This window comes from Plecotus auritus (assembly GCF_963455305.1).
Source record: "Plecotus auritus genome assembly, chromosome: 13".
Taxonomy (NCBI): Eukaryota; Metazoa; Chordata; class Mammalia; order Chiroptera; family Vespertilionidae; genus Plecotus; species Plecotus auritus.
In genome coordinates this window covers 27,239,680-27,260,402 of record NC_137779.1, presented here as the reverse complement: position 1 = coordinate 27,260,402, position 20,723 = coordinate 27,239,680, and the positions used below count along the sequence as shown (strand labels likewise).

The window sequence follows — 20,723 nt, the reverse complement described above, 5'->3', positions numbered from 1 at the left end:
ACTCCCAGAACAAGGGTTAATGACAGACCTAAAGTTGGAATCAAGCCTTCGTGTAAGGCTCCCAGATGATGCCGATGTAGGTGATCCATAAACCATGCACCAGGCCCCGTCTGTAAGGTCATAAAAATAAGGCATCTGGCACATAGTTTGTGCTCAGGAACAAATACAAGAGGTTGGTCCCAGAATTTCAAGAGATCCCTGATGCTTGCTCAGTCCTGTATCGTCTTGTGACATCCAGACCTCCTTTGGTTCTGTCCCCTGGCCTTCCAGGGGGAGAATAAGTAACAGCAGCAGCATTTTCATTTCATAAGCACTTGTTTTTATTGCACGGAAGCAATTGAAAGTGGTCTCCGGTGGAAAAGTGCGCCCTGGCATGGTTCAGTGCCCAGCCCCACCCACTCCAGCTCTTCCAGGAGAGCGAGCTCTGGGCAAGGGCCTGACCACTGCTTTGGAAAACAGAAGGCATTTGGGAATAGGTTAAGACATCTCAAGCATAATGTGTTTTTAACTGCTCATTCATTATTGCGGCCACCTGTCAGTTGCACATACAGGAAATAAATGCACTTATTTGGAAAGGAGGGGGGAAGTTTTTACAGTCAAGTGTTTACGTGTGGCATTCATTCGGCATATATCACATTCCGCTACATAAGCTATCATAACATAATGGTCCATCGCCTGGGGAGGGTTTGGGGTACGGGGGCGGGTGGGGGGGCCGGGTGGGGAGTGCCCTTCCTTGGTAACATATTGCTAACAACTTCTTGTTTGGTGAGGGAGAGCCCCGCCATCTAAGCAGAGTTTTTTCTTATATAAAGAAAAGGGAGAGAAAAAATGAAGAATTATTATGCCGACCCTTGAACTCCCAGACCCTCCTGAGTTTCTTTGGATGCTCTGGATGTTCCTTTCTCCCTCCTTTACTTCTCCCCCTTGGCGGCCTTGTCGCCTGTGGCCTTCTCTGGGGGCCTGCTGTCTTTCTGGTCTGTGCTCGAGGACTTCTCAGCCTTTTCCGTCTTGGCTTTGCTGGGTGCGGGGGCCTCCTTGCTCGGCTCTTCCTTGGCGTGGGCCTCTGGTTTGGGTTTCTCCTCGGGCTTCTTGGCCTCTGTGGCCTTCTCCTCCTTGGCATCTTTCTTCTCGGGTGCTGCTGACGTCTCTTCCTTCTTTGGCTTTTCTGGCCCCTTCTCTGCCGCTTTGCTGGGTCCCTTGGCCTTGGCGTCCTCTGGTTCCTTCTTGTCCGCCTCCGTCTTCTCTTTGGCTTTCGCCTCTTCCTTCTCCTTGGCAGGAGCCTCCTTCTCCGGAGTCACTGCTTTTTTCTTATCCTCAGCCTCTTCCTTCTTGGCCTCGGCTACGGGTTCTTGGGGCTTCTCCTGGACCTCGGGCTTGGCAGCCTCCTTCTTGGGCGCCTCATCTTTCTTGCTGTCCTTCTCCTCCGTTTTTGGGGTGGCTGGAGCTTTCTCTTTCTCCACCTTCTTTGGTGGCTCTTTGACTTTCACCTCCTGGGGTTTCTCTTCTTCCTTCACGGGGGACTTCGCCTCTTCCTTCTTTGAGACCTCTTTCTCAGGAGCCTGGGCCGCCTCCTTCACGGGAGATTTGACCTTCTCCGGGGACTTGACCTCCTCCTTGCCAGGACTTTTGGGCTTTACGGGTGATTTGATGTCTGCAGGGGACCTTACTTCCTCCTTCACTGGGGTCTTGGCTCCTGGGGACTTCACATCAAGAGTCTTGGCCTTCTCGGGGGACTTAGCTTCTTCCTTCATCGGAGACCTGGCCTTCTCTGGGGATTTGACCTCAGATGGCGATTTTGCTTCTTCCTTCACTGGGGACTTGGCCTTCTCTGGGGATTTGACCTCAGTTGGGGACTTGGCTTCCTCCTTTGCTGGGGACTTAGCCTCTTCCTTCACTGGGGACTTGGCCTGCTCAGGGGACTTCACCTCAGCTGGCGATTTTGCTTCTTCTTTCGTGGGGGTCTTGGCCTTGGCTGGTGACTTGGCCTCTTCCTTCTCTGGAGACTTGGCCTCCTCTGGGGAGGCAGCCTCTTCTGCTGGGGGAGACTTTGTGGCTTCTTCTCCCCCTTCTGCCTCCTCCTCTTCTCCCTGTTCCTCCCCGCCCTCCTCCTCTTTGGCCTCTTTCTCCTCCTCTTCAGTCACTTCTTCCGTCACTTGTATCTCCTCTGTCTGTTCCTCCACGATCACCGTTTCCTTCTCTGACTTTTCTACCACCCTGATCTTCTCTTCACTTTTGACCTTTATGTGAGTGGCCGTGGAAGGGACTTTAGGGAGTCCTTCTGGAAGGGAGAAGGGACCAAAGCCAATCCGACACTCTTCACCCTCCAGGAGTTTTCTGCAGAATGGATAATGGAACACATTAATATGAGCTCAAAGCAGGTTGATAACTTGCGGGTCTTCCTGGTTTCCTCTGAAGGTCCATAGTGTCCAATGAGGGGGGGACTTCGGCAGAGGAAGGAATATGAATAATGGGCACTTGGAGAATGGAGCAAGTCCCTTAGTAAATCATCCCAGGAGTCCACACCCCAATGGCACTGTTCTTGTTTAATGCAGCAAAAGCTGCAACTTATGAGATAAAACACCTTCTTTTCCTTGAAAAATTACCCTTAAGGAGATTGCCTACTTTAACAAAATTTACATTTATTGTCCCTCAACTAAAATAAGAGAAAGTTGGGAGCCTGAGAAGACAATTTCATACTTACAAGTTTGGGTTTCAGAGGTCTAAGAATGTTCCTATTTGAATTTCAAGGATCTCCTGTCACCTTGTATTCTCATCCTTTGAGTTTTAGGAATAGGGTGATGGCAGCAGTTTCTACCCTTTTTTTTTTTATTGATATTTTACAGACAGGAAGGGAGAGGGATAGAGAGAAACATCAATGAGAGAGAAACATTGATCAGCTGCCTCCTGCACACCCCCCACTGGGGATGTGCCCACAACCAAGGTACATGCCCTTGACCAGAATCGAACCCGGGACCCTTCAGTCCGCAAGCCGACACTCTATCCACTGAGCCAAACTGGTTTCGGCTCTACCCTTTTTTTTTTTATATTTATAAATTCTGTATGCCCCACACTGGGGATCGAGCCCGCAACCCAGGCATATGCCTGACTGGGAATTGAACCTTGATCTTCTGGTTCATAGGTTGATGCTTAACCACTGATCCATGGCAGCCAGGCTGTTTTGAGAATTTTTGTAAGAGTTTATTTGAGCCAAACTGACGACATGCTGGGAGCAAGATTTCAAATGCTCCCCCTGTAGGTATTGTTATTATCACTCCTACTTCCTTTCCCCAGAAAACACCTGCTCAGAGCCAAGAAACTCTGTGCTTGAGAAACAATTGTAAAGGAGCCTGCACTCAAGTACCTCTTTTCCCTGCAAAACGGGCCTCTCGCTGGCTGCATTTGGGGAGGGAGTGAGGAGCTTTAACCCTCTAAGTCACTGTCAGGATGAACATAAGCCACTCTTAAGGTTTTTGTCTCAGGCCCTGGCTGGTTTGGCTCAGTGGATAGAGCGTCAGCCTGCAGACTGAAGGGTCCTGGGTTTGATTCCAGTCAGAGGCACAAACCCCCCAACCCGTGTAGGGCACGTGTGGGAGGCAACCAATCGATGTGTCTCACATCGATGTTTCTGCCTTTCCCCCTCTCTTCCACTCTCTCTAAAAAAAAAAAAAAAATCAATGGAAAAATATCCTCGAGTGAGGATTAAAAAACAAAAACACAAAATATTTTTTTGTTTCAGAAAGTAGAATGGTGGTTGCCAGGACTGAGAGAATGGAGGAAAGGAGTGTGGGGGAGATATGTTTAATGAACACAGTTTCAGATTGAGATGATGAAAACTGTTCTGGAGATAGATGGCTGCACAACAATATAAATGTACTTAATGCCATGGGACTGTATATTTAAAAATGGTTAAGTGGCAAATTTTATATTACATATATTTTACCACAATAAAAACAAAAGTTCGTCTTTATCTCTAAGACAGGCAGGCTGCCCTCACTGGGGGGTTTGGAACCCCAGGCTTGAATACAAGGGCTCCCCACCACCCTGAAGGCCCCCGGCCCACCTCACCTGTAAGCCGCAATCTCAATATCCAGAGCCATCTTGACATTGAGCAAGTCCTGATACTCTCGGAGCTGGGCTGCCATCTCCCACTTGGTGTTCCTCAGCTCAGCGTCCAGCTGCTGGATAGCGTCCTGAGGGCGACAGGTCACATACCCCTCACGCCCCAGCCAACACTGGCCCTCAGCACCAGAGAGGCTGGCCCGGGCCGTGCAACTCAAAGCAGCCCTGTCCTGGCCCGCAGCTGGAGCCAACACCCACCCTGGCAGAGCCACGAGGGCCTCCTTTATGGACACGGAAACCACGTGGAACAAACATTCAGCTACGGATATAGCCTCAGCCCGGGGAATGGTCTGGAATGACACACACCACGCTCCAACAAGGGTTATCACTGGTTGGTAGGACGGTGGTTGAATGTTTGCAGATCTCTTCAGCTTAGAAAATGCTCTGTAGGGACAGAGCCTTGTCTGCTCTGGCTCCCTATTGGCTCTCCCATTCTCCAAAGTGCCCGCCACATAGTCCAGGGCTCAGGAGGCATCTGTTGTTGACAACTGAGATGATACACAGAAGCACAGAAGCTAAATAGGAGTTGAAGCTTCTTCCTTGTCCCCAGGCCCATATAACCACTGCTTAAAAGAAACCATTATGGCTGACTTTTATTGCCTCCTTTTTATTGTCTCCGTTTTCTAAATTTTCTATCATCACCACATATTATCTGCATAATAAGTGCTTTAAAAGTGCCGGGGGCCCTAGACGGTTTGGCTCAGTGGAGAGAGCAGCGGCCTGCGGACTGAAGGGTCCCCGGTTCGATTCCAGTTAAGGGCACATGCCTGGGTTGCAGGCTTGATCCCCAGTAGGGGGCGTGCAGGAGGCAGCCAATCATTGATTCCCTCTCATCACTGATGTTTCTATCTCTCTCTCTTCTCTCCCTTCCTCTCTGAAATCAATAAAAATATATAAAAAAATAAATAAAAGTGCTGGGTTTTTGTTTTTTGTTTTTATTGATTTCAGAGAGGAGAGGGAGAGAGAGAAACTTCAATGATGAGAGAGAATCATTGATCGGCTGCCTCCTGCATGCCCCTCACTGGGGATCAAGCCCACAACCCAGATATGTGTCCTGACCGGGAATCGAACCGTGACCTCCTGGTTCACAGGTCGACGCTCAAACCACTGAGCCAGCCGGCTGGGCAAAAATGCTGTTTTCTTAAGCCAGTTGTCTTTAATAGGGAATCTGCCAAGGCCTTCCCCAGGTTACCCACACTCACAGACATTGGTTATTATTCACCAAATGCCCTTTTGTGAGCAAACCCTGCTAAGAACATTCACTCTCATCTCTTAAAAAGGTTGTCTATCTTTAATCTTCAGAGCTCTGCAAAGTAGGCATTCTTTTTTGTTGTTAATTCTCACTTGCGGATATTTTTCCATTGATTTTTTTTTTTTTTTAAATATATTTTATTGATTTTTTTACAGAGAGGAAGGGAGAGGGATAGAGAGTTAGAAACATCGATGAGAGAGAAACATCGATCAGCTGCCTCCTGCACACCCCCTACTGGGGATGTGCCCGCAACCAAGGTACATGCCCTTGACCGTAATCGAACCTGGGACCCTTGAGTCCGCAGGCCGACGCTCTATCCACTGAGCCAAACCGGTTTTGGCTCCATTGATTTTTAAGAGTGGAAGGAAGGGGAAAGACAAATATCGATTGGTGGCCTCCCGCACGTGCCCCAACTGGGGACCAAGCCTGCAACCAAGGTACATGTCCTTGACTGGAATCGAACCCGGAACCCTTCAGTTTACGGACCGCTGCTCTATCCAGTGAGCCAAACCAGCCAGAGCAAAGTAGGCATTCTTGCCCTGGCCGGTGTGGCTCAGTTGGTTGGGCATTGTCCTGTGCACCAAAAGGTTGCCAGTTTGATTCCAGGTCACGGCTCATGCCCGGGTTGCGGGCTCCATCTCAGTAGGGGGCATGTAGCCTATCAATATTTCTCTCTCTGTAGCCATTCTTTTTTTTTTTTTTTTCCTTTTTCATTGAAGGAATTCAGAGTTGGAGAGGCAGATAAATTTCCTGGAGTCACATACCTAGAAAGACATACTGGTGTATCTGGTATGCCTGACTCCAAGGCCCATGTTCTCCATCACTACAACGCTGTTTAGAGGACAGTGATTTATCCAAGGTCAAGGTCACCCAACCCAGTAAGACAGTCTGGCTGTCTACTCCCACCCTGCCCACCTGGTAGGAGGCGATGTCGGCTTGATGACGGTCCTCCAGCTCAGAGCGCTGCCTCTCCAGCGAGTCCTTGGTGCCTTTGAGTGCCTCCAGCTCTGTGGTCCTGGCCTGCAACTGGCGCCGGTACTCACTTATCTCCTCCTGTGCTGAGCGCATGGCATCTGTGTTCACCTTGGCTGCCTCTGACAGTCGGTCCAGCCTCACTGGGGGAGAAGGGGACAGCATGGAGTTAAGACACACCAGCTCCAGAAGGGGACACACATAGGTTGAGGACCTACTGGGTGCTGAGTGCCATCCTGGATGCTTAACTCATCCTATCTTGCATGATAGGCAAAGGACTACTGCCCAAGGCTACCCAGCTAGTGAGTGACAGAGCTGGGACTCAAATCTAGTGACTATATGGCTCCAAAGATTAGACTGTCTCCTCGACTCAGGATCCAGAAACCCTACAGGGCAGAGGAAAGAGGAAACCCCCATTTCTGGTCCTAATGCCTGGTTTAGCTCCCCAGCAAGGGCTGGCAGTGCTGGGGGTTCCGATGTGAAACCTGGCTTAACTCTGAACTTGGGGCTCGGAGTTTAACTCTGAACTTATGGCAGAATAAGCTCATGAGCCTTTGACCTTTGAAGACATTAGGGTGCTGTGAGCCACCATGTAGCCACAGCCCCTTCCTTGCATGTTTCTGCTGTGCAGAGCCCAAGGTCACTGCAGAGCCTGGGGTCTGCGTGCCAACTCTTCTGCCCCTTCCTCCACCTGGCTGCACTGGAGCCCTGAGCCCAGGGCAGCCACACCTGGCCCCTGCAAGCAAAGGGCTGCTGGTTCCCAGATCTTCCGGGGCCGGCGGAGGTCTAGAGACTAGTCTACATCTCCTGAAAGTGAACATCCTGAATCTTGAGATAGTGACACCCAGCCTGAGTCAGGAGTGTGGGAGGAAGAAGGGAAGCCAGCTGGATGGGCCAGAAACCTAGGCTGGTTTGCTGGTATGAAGGGCAAAGCCGGAGAGAACAGAGGGCTTTGCTCTGGGAGGAGCCTTGCTGCAGAGAAGTGGAAAAAACAGAAACAGGAAAAGCCTGCATCCAAATCCCTGCTTTCCCTATAATGCTGGCAAAGATTTAGAAACCATCCTGATGGGTGAGGGTTCTTACCCACTGTGATCACAGACCCGTTTGGAAATCATTGAAACCCCTGCACCCTCTCCCAAGAACAATGCATAAAGTTTTACATTTGGGGGTGGAGGGGGAGCGGTGGATCATGGAGCTTCCCAGGCTAAGAAGCCCAGGTGGTCCACCCCCATCTTTCAACCCAAATAGAATAGAAATGAAAATCGGAGAAAGCAGCATTGGTCAAGGTCACCCTGCAGCTGCTGGAAACAGCTTCAGCGCTGCTGCAGCTGCAATCCTGCTGACTCAGGGCAGCTGGGAGTTGGGGGAGAGCTACGGATTTGGGAGGCTTCCAGTTTCCCAGGCGAGGAGAAGGGACATTGTAGGGTTCACCGGCCACCTCGGTCTCAGGTGCCAATTGTTTGTAGTGATGGTCCCCCCCTGGGGAGAAAGGATGTGAGAATGCCCCACTTCGCCCCGAAATGAGTGAGGAGGGGCCTGATGGGGATCAGAAGAATGGAGTCCGTCCCCTGCAGTGTCCAGAAAAGGGGGGGTGGGCAACAGGGCAGGGAAGGCAAGTTACTTTGAGGGTAAAGAGTCCCCAGCGCTTGTGAGCTTGTGACTAGACGCCAGAATTGCTTCGGAGCTACAGAGGGAACCTGATGTAAGGGGCCTCGGAGTGGACTTACCTAACTATAGGGGAGGAGGGGGAGACCAGGAGGGCCCAGAGTTAAAGGACAAGCGTAAGGCCCTTGGAGGAGGGCAGCCAAAGGTGAGGTCATACTTGAGGGGGGTTGGAGACATCCCACATGAGACCCAGAGGGAAACTGTACTTTAACTAAGGGTTCTGAACTTTGCATGAGGAAGCTGAGCAATGTCTTCTCTCCAGCCACCTCCTCGCAGAGTCCACCAGCGTCCCCTGGTATCACGCCACCCCACCCCTCACCGCCGGACCAGCAGGGGGAGCCCCTTCCTCCCCCATCCCCGCGCGCTTGCGAACCTCGGAACCACTCCTCGGACTGCAACGTGCTTTGCACCGTGTGGCCTTCGAGCTGAGCGCGAATCTCGCGCAGCGCGGACGTCACGTCGCACTTGAGGGCGTCGCGCGCGTCGGCCTGTGCCTGTGCCTGCGCGACGCCACAGCCCTGGATCTGGCTGAGCAGCTCGCCCACCTCCTCCTGGTGGTGGCGCCGCAGGTAGCCGCACTCCTCTTGCAGGGACTGCACCTTCTTCTGCAGCTCGGCGCGCGCCGCCTCGGCCTCCTGCGCAAAGCGCACGAGCGCGCGCGCCGCCGCCTCGGCCTCCTCGCGCTGCCGCGCCTCGTCGTCCAGGCGCTGCCGCACGTGCGCGATGTCCTCGAGCAGGTGCTCCTGCTCCAGGCGCAGCTGGCCGCGCGCGGCGCCCAGGCGCAGCACGACGCCACGCATCTCCCGCACCTCGCGCTCGTACAGCTCGCCCATGGCCGCGCGTCCCGCCTGCTGCTGCCGCAGCGCCGCCGCCTCGCCCTCCAGGTTGCGGTTGTGCGCCTCCAGCTGCCGCACCTTGTCGATGTAGCCCGCGAAGCGGTCGTTCAGCACCTGCAGCTGCTCCTTCTCGCTGCGCGCTGACACCGCCATCACGCCGCCCTCCGGCCCGTTGCTCAGCGTGTCCAGCGAGTCGGTGCTCGAGGCGACTGCCGCGCCGCGGAAACGGCTCGGCGAGGCCGACACGGAGCTCACGGACGTCCGCGCCCACGAGTGGAAACCGCTCGACGAGCCGGCGGCCGAGCGCGCTCCGCCCGCGCCTCCCTTCCGAGCCAGCGCGTAGTGCAGGCTGCTGCCTCCGTGCAGCGACGCGAACGGGGCGCCCAGCAGCGCGTCGGCGCCGCCGAAGCTCATCATGGCTGGAGCAGGTTAGGCTGCGGGTGGAGCGGGCGCCTGGGGCTGGGACGGGGCGGGTGGCACTGCGGCAGCTCCGGGACGGCGGCCCTTTTATAGAAGCGGGGCCGAGTCCAGCCCCCGGCAGTTGGGGGGGGTGCGGGAGAGGAGGGCCCCGCCTGCCTCCTCCCCTGCTGCCCCGGGGCTGGCCGGCTCCGCCGCAGTGAGAGGGGCGGGGCAGGGGAGATCTGGGAGTGAAGGAGAATACACGAGGAGTCGGAAGAGCCCCCCCGCCTCGAGGTCAGGTCAGGGGGTAGAGGATTCCCAGAGTGGACCGGCGGGGACCCCCGGGTGCGAATCGGAAGACCCTGCTGCTGTTTTCAGAATATGAGGAGAGGACGAGGAGAGTTGCTGGGAATAGGGGCAGGGCGCCTTAGGGATGGAGCGACGGAGCACTCCATAGTCAGTAGGATGAGGGGATTGCTGCATGAAACAGGGGCACAAGGTTTTCCTAACAGTTAGAGAGGCCCTCCGGATAAGGGGTGCAGAGTGTCTGCAGCCACCGGGGAATAGGGGAGGGAGCGAGGCAATCCTGAATGGAGGCAGGGCGGACACTACGGAGGACAGAAATTAGAGGATCTCTGAGTGGAGTTTCAGTGTTCCCCGAGTAGCTAAGGGGCCACCGGGACAGGGCTCAAGAAGCTCGGCAGCCCCTCCAGAAGAGGGGAGGGGAGCCTGGAGTTGAGGGGGGCAACAAGAGTGAAGCCCAGAGGAGGGGGCCCCGTGGTCTCGGCAGGACAGGAGGTGGGAGACCCCACAGCTGGCCCCAGAGAGAAGGACCCTCGTGAAGGGGGGCAGAGGGTCTCCTGCATAGACCAGAGGAACCTGGGCTGCGTGTGAGGGTCCGGAAACCCAGAGTGGGGTGCTGCTGGGGACAGGGCATGCCAATGGGAGAGTTGGTGCCTGTATAGAGGGGTGCAGGAGGGGGGGAGTGACAGGTGAGCTAGTAGTCACTCGGGCCAGGCTCTTCCCACTGAGGTCGCTCCACAATCTGCTGGCCAAATGACCTTGGACAAGTTGCATCTATTCGCCCCGCCCCCACCACCCACCTCAGGCTGCAACTTAAGACCCCTAGCTCCCCAAGCAGCTTCAGCTTGGGGGGGGGGGGAGGCTCTGGCTGGATTAGGGGAGGGGAACCCATGTGCTGCCTCCCCACTGCTGCTTTCCCATCTTCCCAGTTTTCCCCTTTCCGTCTCCTCACCTTCAGCTCAGCATCTCTTCCCCCACCCCCACAACAGATAAGTGGGTGCCCCAGAGGCATCCCCTCCCACCCCCAGGGAAGTGATGGAATGCTGTTAGATACCAAATCCCTCACCCCCATAAGCCCTATTGGAGGGTCAGGTATAAAAAGAGGTCCTTGACCTTGGTCGGGGGGTAGGGTGCCCGGAACTGCCGGTGTCATTTAACTTTTTCTCTTTTGGGCTAATTTCCAATGCCTTGCGAGTGCCGGCAGCACTGCAGATGGTGCTTCAGCACCGGGGACAGCGCCCGCTCCTTGTCCGGGAGAAAAGGGTTAACCTTTGCGTTGCGGGGAGGGGAAGGAGGTATGCAGATCCGCTTTGCCCGACCTTTGGGCTGTGTGGATGGAGAACTGGGAAGGAGAGGGTGAATGAATGGCCTGGCAGGGTCACCAAGGGAGCCAAGGACCCAGCCCCTTGGCTTTCTGGTAGGGGTCCCGTCCCCGGTTTCCTGTTAAGTTCTCTTACACACACCTGGGCTGTCCTGCTCCTCCACTAGGAGCTGATGCTGGGAAGGGATCCTTCGCTCTCAGATCGGAGCCTCCCTTAGCCAGTTATCTCAACCCCCACTGCCTTTCCAATATGCACTCGTCTTCCTTCTGCGGGATCCCCAAGATGGGGACAGACGGATCCCTCAGAAAAGTCCTCTGTCAATTCTTTTCTCCGTGCCTTCCACCTTATTCCCAGCCCCCCTCCCACCCTCCCCGCTTCCAAGCAGACCCTGAGCAATGCGGAAGTGATGGTGCTGTCCCTTTAACCACGTTTTACTGGAAGGGGAGTGCGCTGGGGAGGAGGCAGGAGGCGGGAGGGAGTTTCTGGTTATGCGTGGAGAAGCAGAACATGATGAAGCATTTTCCCCCTAAAGATCCAGGCTAGCTCTAGTTTGCCGGGGCAGAGGGGCTGGTTTGCAGTTGGTGCTGGGAGGATGGAGGCTTCTGAGAATGGCACTTCCTATGTGTGTGTGGTGCGGGGGGGGGGGGGGCCCTTACGCAGGGTCCCCTTGCTGTCCCATAGCTCCCCATTTACTTGTCATCCTGCTTGTAATCGTACCACTAGAGCCTTGTTCCACTGGGTCTTTTCAGCGGTCTGCATAATACAGAGACATCCTCTGGGTGTGGGAGGGCTGACAGGCAGCTGACAGCAAAGGGGCGTGTTGGGAGGGGCCAGGTAAAAGAGAGGAGGGGGCCAAGATGGGTTCTGTCAAGGCCAGGGGGCCACAACCATGGGATAGCAGCTGCCTGTGGAGTCCAAGCAAGAAGTCGGCAAGCATGATGTGGCTGGAAAAAATGGCATGAGGGTGAGAGCTCTCAGGTCACTCCCCCAAAGGGCCCTGCAGGCTCCCCTCCAGCATGCCTCTTCTGGCCTCCTTTACTCCCCCATTTAGTGAATTCCTCCCTCCCCGGTCCCCGTGGCTAATCCACCACCTCACACTTAGCACTCTGTGTTGTCATTAGGGGAATAGATTCCATCAGTTCTCCTGCCAAACTTGTGGTCTAGAGGGGAGTAAAAATGATTCTGCCCTGATTCCTGAGGCCTGGAATCACTTTCATCTTCCTCCCTTCAGTTCTTACCATTTGGAAGTGAGGAGAACCACAGATTCATTCATAGCCATCACGAATTTACTGAGTATGTGCCCTGTGATAGTGAATAGAAGTTACAGAACTCTATAAACCTCGGAACTTTTTTATCCCTGGGACCAGAATTCTCAAGTCCTTCCCAAATTCCAGTCCAGCATTTCCCAAGGCACCTACTTCCAGATGATAAATGTTCACCCAAAAAGGAGAGAGGAAAAGAGGGAGTTTCATGGCTAAATAGGGCCCTTGGAGTCTGGACGAGGCGATGAACATTGGGGATCTACCAGAGGTGAGTTGAGTGTGCCGGCTTCCCCAAACTTGTTTGGCCACAGGCTCTTCTTCTTTTTCTTTTTTAATACTTTTTTTTTTTAATTTCAGAGAGAGGAAGGGAGAGGGAGAGAGAGAGAGAAACATCAATGATGAGAGAGAATCCTCAAGCAGCTGCCTCAGGGGATCAAGTCTGCAACCTGGGCATGTGCCCTGACTTGGAATCGAACCGGTGACATTGAACCGGTGACCTCTTGGTTCCTGGGTCCATGCTCAATTGCCGAGCAACACCTTGGCCTGGCCTGAAGGCTCTTCTCACCCCCCGTGTCTCCCACAGCGGCCCACTCAGAATGGAGCCTCACAACTGCTGTCCCTGCGCTGCCACCTGGGCTCCTGTAGACCCCAAGGCGCGTGGTCCTCCGCGACGGGGCTGCAGCATGAAGCTCCCCATGAACAGCAGCCAAGCACTGCTGTTTGCTTTGCTTCATTCATTCAGCAGCGATAGGGTTAGACCCTGGGCTGAGCACTGCGGTCTCTGAAGAATGAGACCCTAATGAGGGAGAATCCTTCCCACCTGTACAGCCACCACTTTCTCCTTGGTACCTCCTCAAACCTGGTTCACTAAGTGGTAAGGATCATTGTCCCTGTTTCATTGATGAGTAAACCGAGGCCCGAGTGAGGATGTAAGTTGCCTGAGTGGACCCAGGGGTAGTGTCTCAAATCATCCAGGGTATTAGATACACCGGGTGGAAATGCATTTCTCTGACACGGTGGAGGTCTAGATGACCTAAGGGTGGGAGAATGAGAGATCCCCAGAGAGGGAATAGGCCGCTAGCTGGACTTGAGGTCCGGCCTCTGACAGTGGCCCCGCAGAGAGTCCCTGTGACCTGTGACCCAGTGTCAGCACATCCTTTATGTGGGGGGCTCACTTCCCAGCCTGGCATCCTGTACCTGACCTGACTGTCTACATATGTGGTGTCTGTGTGATCTCTCTGGGAAGCAACATGTAACCACTGTTTTGGAGTGCATTTGCGAAACTCATGCTTTTCTTGCTTTATTATTATTTTTTTCATTAGAACTTGACCTGTTCTAACATGGGAAATTCTATCTTACCTTGTCTCCTCCTATAGAATTTAAACTTCATAAGGGTAGGGATTCTTGTCTGTTTTATTCACTGCTGATGTACCCAGTCCTTGGAACAATGGCTGACATACAGTAAGTTCTTTTTTTTAAAAAATATATTTTATTGATATTTTACAGAGAGGAAGGAAGAGGGATAGAGAGTTAGAAACATCAATGAGAGAGAAACATTGATCAGCTGCCTCCTGCACACCTCCCACTGGGGATGTGCCCGCAACCAAGGCACATGCCCTTGACCGGAATCGAACCTGGGACCCTTCAGTCCGCAGGCTGACACTCTATCCACTGAGCCAAACCGGTTTCAGCTACAGTAAGTTCTTAAGAAGGACTGTGCGGCCCTGCTGGAGACACGGAAGATGAGGCACCAGGACATTTCAGCACCAGGCATCCGGACAGTTCCGGCCTGCTGCACCTTTGTAGGGAGACCACCTAAGGATGACTGCTAAAGGTGGGCTTGAAAGTGTGGCCCATGCACTGGCCAGATAGCTCAGTTGGTTAGAGCATCATCCCGATACACCAAAGTTGTGGGTTCAACCCCCAGTCAGGGCACATACAAGAGTCAACCAATCGCCCTAGCTGGTTTGCTCAATGGATAGAGCGTCAGCCTGCGGACTGAAGGGTTCCAGGTTCAATTCCAGTCAAGGGCACATGCCCGAGTTGTGTGCTCAGACCCCAATAGGGGGTATGCTCAGACCCCAATAGGGGGTATGCATTGATAGGGCAGCCGACCAATGATTCTTTCTCATCATAGATGTTTCTATCTCTCTCTCCCTCTCCCTTCCTCTCTGAAATTAATAAAAATACATTTAAAAAAATAATTAACCAATGAATGCATAAATAAGTGGAACAATAAATCAATGTTTCTCTCTCTCCCACTTCCTCTCTAAAAATCACTAACTAGCCCAGCCTGCATGGCTCAGTGGTTGAGCGTGGCCCTATGAACCGGAAGGTTACGGTTCGAGATCTGGTCAGGCAGATGCCGGAGTTGCGTGCTCAGTCCCCAGTGTGAGGCGTGCAGGGGACAGCTGATCAATGATTCTCTCTCATCATTGATGTTTCTGTCTCTCTCTCCCTCTCCCTTCCTCTCTGAAATCAATAAAAAATAAATTTGATGAAAAAAAAACACAGAAGTTTCTCTTCCATGTAGTCAGGCCCCCTTCCTGCCCCTTTCTTCAGGCCCAGCCACTAAAGGCATGACCCCCCCTGACCTGTAGGCCTGACCAAGCAGGGAACGGAAGCCTCCTCCTGCCCTCTTCTGCCACCCAGCTGCAGGGTCAGGTCACTAGGCCACCCCCAGTGGGCCTTTCTGGGCATCTTGCTCTCACTGCGTCTGGAGCTAGAGCACTCTGAGCCCAACTCAGCATCTCCTCCCAGGCTCCTCCCTCTGCAGAGCTGCAAGCCCGACAGAGACTCAGCCAGGGCAGCAGCGGCCTCTGCAGCCTCCCCGCCCCGCCCCTACTCCACTCCCCGGAAAGACACTCCATGGGGAAGCACAATGGCAGGAATTTCCCCCCAGGTGGGGACCAGGACAGCAGGGGACATGTGCACAGGTTTGAAGAGTGGGGGAGGGGATTCACAGGAAGCTGGGTGGGGTACCAGACAGGGCATCAGGTGTCTGTCAGTAGCCTTGACCTGCCTGAGCCCATTTCCTCTGTGAAAAGGGAGTCATCTTCCCGCTTCCATTAACTCCATGGTGGGGGATACATGAGAGTATATGCCACCTGCAAAGTGAAAGTCACAGGCAGGCAGCCCATAGGCCGATGGGGCCTGCAACCCAGCTCGGGTCAGCCCCTCAAGGGTATTAAAAGGATGTCATTTAGAAGTGGATAGTGGCCTGGCCAGTTTGGCTCAGTGGATAGAGCGTCGGCCTGCGGATTGAAGGGTCCCAGGTTCGATCCCCGTCAAGGGCATGTACCTTGGTTGCGGGTACATCCCCAGTAGGGAGTGTGCGGGAGGCAGCTGATCAATGTTTCTAACTCTCTCTCCCTCTCCCTTCCTCTCTGTAAAAAAGTCAATAAAGCCGAAACCGGTTTGGCTCAGTGGATAGAGCGTCAGTCTGCGGACTGAAGGGTCCCGGGTTCGATTCCGGTCAAGGGCATGTATCTTGGTTGCGGGCACATCCCCAGTGGGGGGTGTGCAGGAGGCAGCTGATCAATGTTTCTCTCTCATCGATGTTTCTAGCTCTCTATCCCTCTCCCTTCCTCTCTGTAAAAAAATCAATAAAATATATTTTAAAAAAAAGTCAATAAAAATATTAAAAAACAAAACAAAAAAAGAAATGGATAATGGTCATGGTTGCACAACATTGTGAATGTAACTGACGCCACTCCATCGTCCACTTAAAAATGGTTCTGTTACATATTTTTTACCACAATAAAAAAATATGGGGGAAAAAAGAGGATTTGAATTAGTTGCCATGTCTGTCACAAAGCAGAGCCCACGGTAGGGGGACCAATAGGGGCAATTTTGAAAGGCCAAACAAGTGATGGTAGGGGGTGGTTACCCAAGCTTTTGACCTGGACCCATGGAGGATGGGCTGTCTGGAGGACAAGGTGCAACCCGGCCTCTTCCCACCTGCCAGCCTCCGTTGCCACCCACTGGCTGAACCACCAGTTGGCAAAGGAGCTTGGGAAATGTATTTCACAGTGGTCAGTCCTCCTCCTCCATCCCCCACTCACCAGGGCCAAGCAGAGCAGAGGAGGGGCAGAGAATGGGTCTGGAATCACAGAGCAAATGATGAGTATAGTTGTCAACATTCAACTACTGGGTGATTTAGCATAAAACTCTGAAATTCACAGCTTTTCCTGAAATGCCCTTGGGCCTGCTGACCTGGCAGTGACCCTGAAGACTGAGAGAGGAATGGAAGATCAAGGCTTGGGGTGGTAAGGCCCACTTCTGTCTAGTCATGTTGGGGCACTGTCCTTGGGGCGCCCTGCTGGGGAGTCCTGATAGAACTATGGGGTCCCCCCTATTCTGACCAGCATTCAGCAAGGCATGAGGCCACTCAGGGTCCTCCAGAGAAGGAATCAGAGGAGGAGAAGCCATGAAGACCTGAGCCAGGTAGACTGAGTAGGCAGGGCCAGGGGAGCTGGTGGGGCAGGACTAAGAGAATCTTCTTTATTATTATTATTATTATTTTTAATACATTTTTATTGATTTCAGAGAGGAAGGGGGAGAGAGAGAGAAACAGAAACATCAACGGTAAGAGAATATCGTTGATCGGTTGCCTCCTGCATGCCCCACACTAGGGATCGAGCCCGCAACCCGGGCATGTGCCCTGACCAGGAATCGAACCGTGACCTCCTGGTTCATAAGTCCATGCTCAACCACCACTGCTAGGCGAGGGAACTTTCTTGATATAGCTCTTGGAGACTGTCTGTTCTTGTGTGTGTGTGCGGGCAGGGGTGGGGTTGTTGGTTTGCTTTATTTTCATTGTCTTTCTGTGGCTGTCAGGCCTGTATTCAGACCAAATCTTCCCGGAAAGCCTGCCACATACACTCATGAAAGAGCTACTAGTATGTTGGGGGAAGAGGATGGGTGGCCTGCAGTTTTCCTCTGAAAATCCCTGAGGGCGATCCTGAAGCACCCAGGAGGGGTCTCAGACCTGCCCAAGCTTGCACGCAGCTAAGAAAACTGTGCTTAGGCCACGAGTCTCTGTCCTCCCTGGAAGCAGAGAACACTGACTCAGGAGTCAATCAAACTGGGGACAGATCCTGACTGTAGCTCAGTGACCTCAGACAAGCCCCCTCACGTCTCATTAGAAGCAGGTGTCAGTATCACGGGGTATGAGGAGCATTTGAGGTGCCTACGTAGTGCCTGGGAGTGCAGTTGTTATGGTAACCAAGCTGACCCTGGCTGCCTGCCCTCTGGCCCCCAGGATGGGGAGAACTCCCCATCATCCCTCCTCGGCTCTTTCTGCTGCCTCCCCGGCCACACAGCCAGCAGGAATTTGTCCTCTGCAGGGATGTGCAGGAAGAAAGTCTCCTTTTTTGATGAAACAGCAATGAGGTGATGTCTGGGTTTTTTATATCCCCATTGCTGAACCGGTGCCAGACACAGAGTCCAGGCTAGATTCCCTTAGCGCCATTTGTCCTTTGGGTTCTTGGCCCTGGGGGGACCTTCCCGGGATCCAGCTGGAGACCCAACAGCTGGGAAGAAGTTGGCCAGGCCAATGAGAGCAGTTCCAAGACCTCGTACTTCCCCTGGGGACGCAGGCAGGGTCCTTGAGAACCTGCCTCATTAAACAAAAACAAAAAAAATTCACGTCACTATTTTCTTTGTCTTCTTATCAAGGTAAGGAATGCTTTGAGGTGTAGGAATTAGCACTAACCCATGTTGGAGGGTAAACGGAGGCCTACATAGGTCACTTACCTTGCCCATAGGGATCAGTTATGTCAAGTCATGGCCTTAATCCTGTTAACTCATTGGGGGTGTGTGTGTATGTGTGTTATCCTCACCTGAGGATTCTTTTTTTTTTTTTTCTTAGAGAGTGGAAGGGAGGAGGAGAGACAGAGAGAAACATCGATGTGAGAGATACAATCAATTGGTTGCCTCCCACATGTGCCCCATCAAGGCCAGGAATCAAGCCTGCAACCGAGGTACGTGGCCTTGACTGGAATCAAACCCTGGACCCTTTAACCCGAGGGCTCACACTCTATCCACTGAGCCAAACCAGCTGGGGTAATTCATTGTTGATTGCACTTCAGAAGCCTGAGGCCTCATTACCATTTGGATCAATGGTCTGGAGACAGTGGTTGATGATAATATTATGGGATAATATTTTAAAGGGGAAAAATTTCCTAAAAATGGCACACACTTATTAAAAAAAATCTAGTCACAAAAATGTCAGAGGCACACAGTGGTAGCCCGTGAAACCCCACTCCATAGAAACAAACTCTAGAACCATTTATTACATAGATTTCTCCCCATTTTAAAAAATATATATACTTTATTGATTTCAGAGAGGAAGGGAGAGAGGTAGAAACATCCACGATGAGAGAGAACCATTGATTGGCTGCCTCCTGCACGCCCCCTACTGGGGATCTAGCCCACACCCCGGGCATGTGCCCCTGATGGGAATCGAACCTGGGACCCTTCAGTCCGCAGACCGATGCTCTATCCACTGAGCCAAACCAGCTAGGGCTCTCCCAATTTTCATATATATTTACAAGTAAATGTTAACATTTATGTGTTAATAAGATTTTACTGTACATTCTGTTTTGCAACCTCACTCTTTGCTCCTGAAATGCAGAGGCCGATCTGCTGGAGGAAGCAGCTGGTAACATTTTGTGCAAAATCGTGTTGGGTTGTGAGTGTGTTGAGGGATAGTGACTAGGACTGTCATCAAACTCTTTAAAAAGATTCAGACCCAAGCCCCTTGTTTTCCAGGTGGAGAGCGAGAGGCCACGAAGGGAAGGGCCAGGTGAGTGGGGAGCCCAGCCCCTCGGATGGCCTTAAAGGATGAGGGCAAGAACGCTGCAGTCGCCAAGCCCTGGGCATCTTGCCCTGGACCTGGAGAGGAGCTGCACCCTGCAGAGCCAGGAGGAGGGCAAGGGAGTCGGCCCTGCGCGAGCTACCACAGGGGCCTCTGCAGTTCCTGCGGGGAGACTGACGGCCAACGGGAGCTTGGGGAGGTTGCAGAGAAAAGGTCTGATGCAGCACTTGGGCCTCCAGGCTCAGGAAAGCCCTCCAAGGGACAGGCTTCGAGCGTGGGGGTGGGCAAGGGTCGGAGGATGCTGTTGGGATCAGGCCCCCCAGAGTCTCCTGGTGCTAGGACCCAGACCCTGGGAGAGCGATGAGCATAGCCCCTGTCCAGGCTCACCCTAGCGAGTTTGGCTCAGTGGGTAGAGCGTTGGCCTTGGACCCAAGGGTCCCGAGTTCGAGTGTGTCAAGGGCATGTACCTCAGTTGCAACCTCGGTTGCAGGCTCTTCCCCGGCCCGGGCCCTGGTCAAGGCTCGTGCAGGAGGCAACCAGTTGATGTGTTCCTCTCACATCGATATTTCTCTCTGTCTTTCCCTCTCTCTTCCACTCTCTCTAAAAATCAATGGAGCCCTAACCGGTTTGGCTCAGTGGATAGAATGTCGGCCTGCAGACTGAAGGGTCCCGGGTTCGATTCCGGTCAAGGGCATGTACCTTGCTTGCGGGCACATCCCCAGTAGGAGGTGTGCAGGAGGCAGCTGATCGATGTTTCTCTCTCATCGATGTTTCTAACTCTCTATCCCTCTCCCTTCCTCTTTGTAAAAATCAATAAAATATTTTTTAAAATAAATAAAAATTAAAAATAAAAATCAATGGGAAAATATCCTCGGGCCCTAACTGGTTTGGCTCAGTGGATAGAGCGTCGGCCTGCGGACTGAAGGGTCCCGGGTTCGATTCCGGTCAAGGGCATGTACCTTGGTTGCGGGCACATCCCCAGTAGGAGGTGTGCAAGAGGCAGCTGATCGATGTTTCTCTCCCATCGATGTTTCTAACTCTCTATCCCTCTCCCTTCCTCTCTGTAAAAATCAATAAAATATTTTTAAAAATAAATAAATAAAAATAAAAAAATAAAAATCAATGGAAAAATATCCTCGGGTGATGATTCAAAAATAAAAAGAACGTGTCCAGGCTCTTGTTCCTGTGCTGGGAGTGTGAGCACAGCCCAGGGCCTTTCTGGAGCTTAAACTGCTCAGGAGTTTCCTAGCTGCCGCAGGAGGGTCTGACATCACTAACAATGGCCACCACCCATCAAGGGCGTCTCCTGTGTGGGCACACACTTCAGCCTTCAGCCCGCCCATCAACCCCTGGGGTGGCGGGGGTGGGGGAGTCCTGTTACTCTCTCACTTTACAGTGACTCACCAAGGCCAAGGACGCTGCGGAGGCCAGCGGTGTCAGCAGAGGCGCTGAGCCTGGCGCTGGAGCCCCACCTTCAACCTGGGGAGGGGCTGCACCTGGCAGAGGAACGACCTCTGTGAGGTGGTGAGGGTGGAGGAGTTTTTGTTCTGTTGGAAGTTTTTACTGCAAGCATGTGCCACTGTCACAGTTAAGGGGGAACTTTTTTTTTTTTTTAATTTGTGTTTCTTTCTTTTGTTGTTGTTGTTAATCCTCACCCGAGGATATTTTCCCATTGATTTTTAGGGAGAGTGGGAGAGAGGGGGAAAGAGAGAGAGAAACATCGATGTGAGAGAAACACGTCGATTGGTTCCTTCCTGCATGCGTCCTGACCAG

General features: G+C 52.9%; 2 protein-coding genes across 2 annotated transcripts in view; one reads left to right on the top strand and one right to left on the bottom strand.

Annotated features, from left to right (window-relative positions):
- Positions 1-9,423, bottom strand: NEFH (neurofilament heavy chain). Its single transcript, XM_080650242.1, has 4 exons — positions 8,382-9,423; positions 6,287-6,486; positions 4,066-4,190; positions 1-2,334 (listed from the first exon to the last, which is right to left on the bottom strand). Exons 1-4 carry the CDS (start codon positions 9,259-9,261, stop codon positions 912-914), a joined length of 2,628 nt encoding a protein of 875 aa, XP_080506368.1. The 5' UTR covers positions 9,262-9,423; the 3' UTR covers positions 1-911.
- Positions 9,141-20,723, top strand: part of AP1B1 (adaptor related protein complex 1 subunit beta 1) — a 60,776-nt gene continuing 49,193 nt past the window's right edge. The window contains exon 1 of the mRNA XM_080650239.1: positions 9,141-9,272. The gene's annotated coding sequence lies outside the window, so the exon portion shown is untranslated. The remainder of the gene's footprint in view (positions 9,273-20,723) is intronic.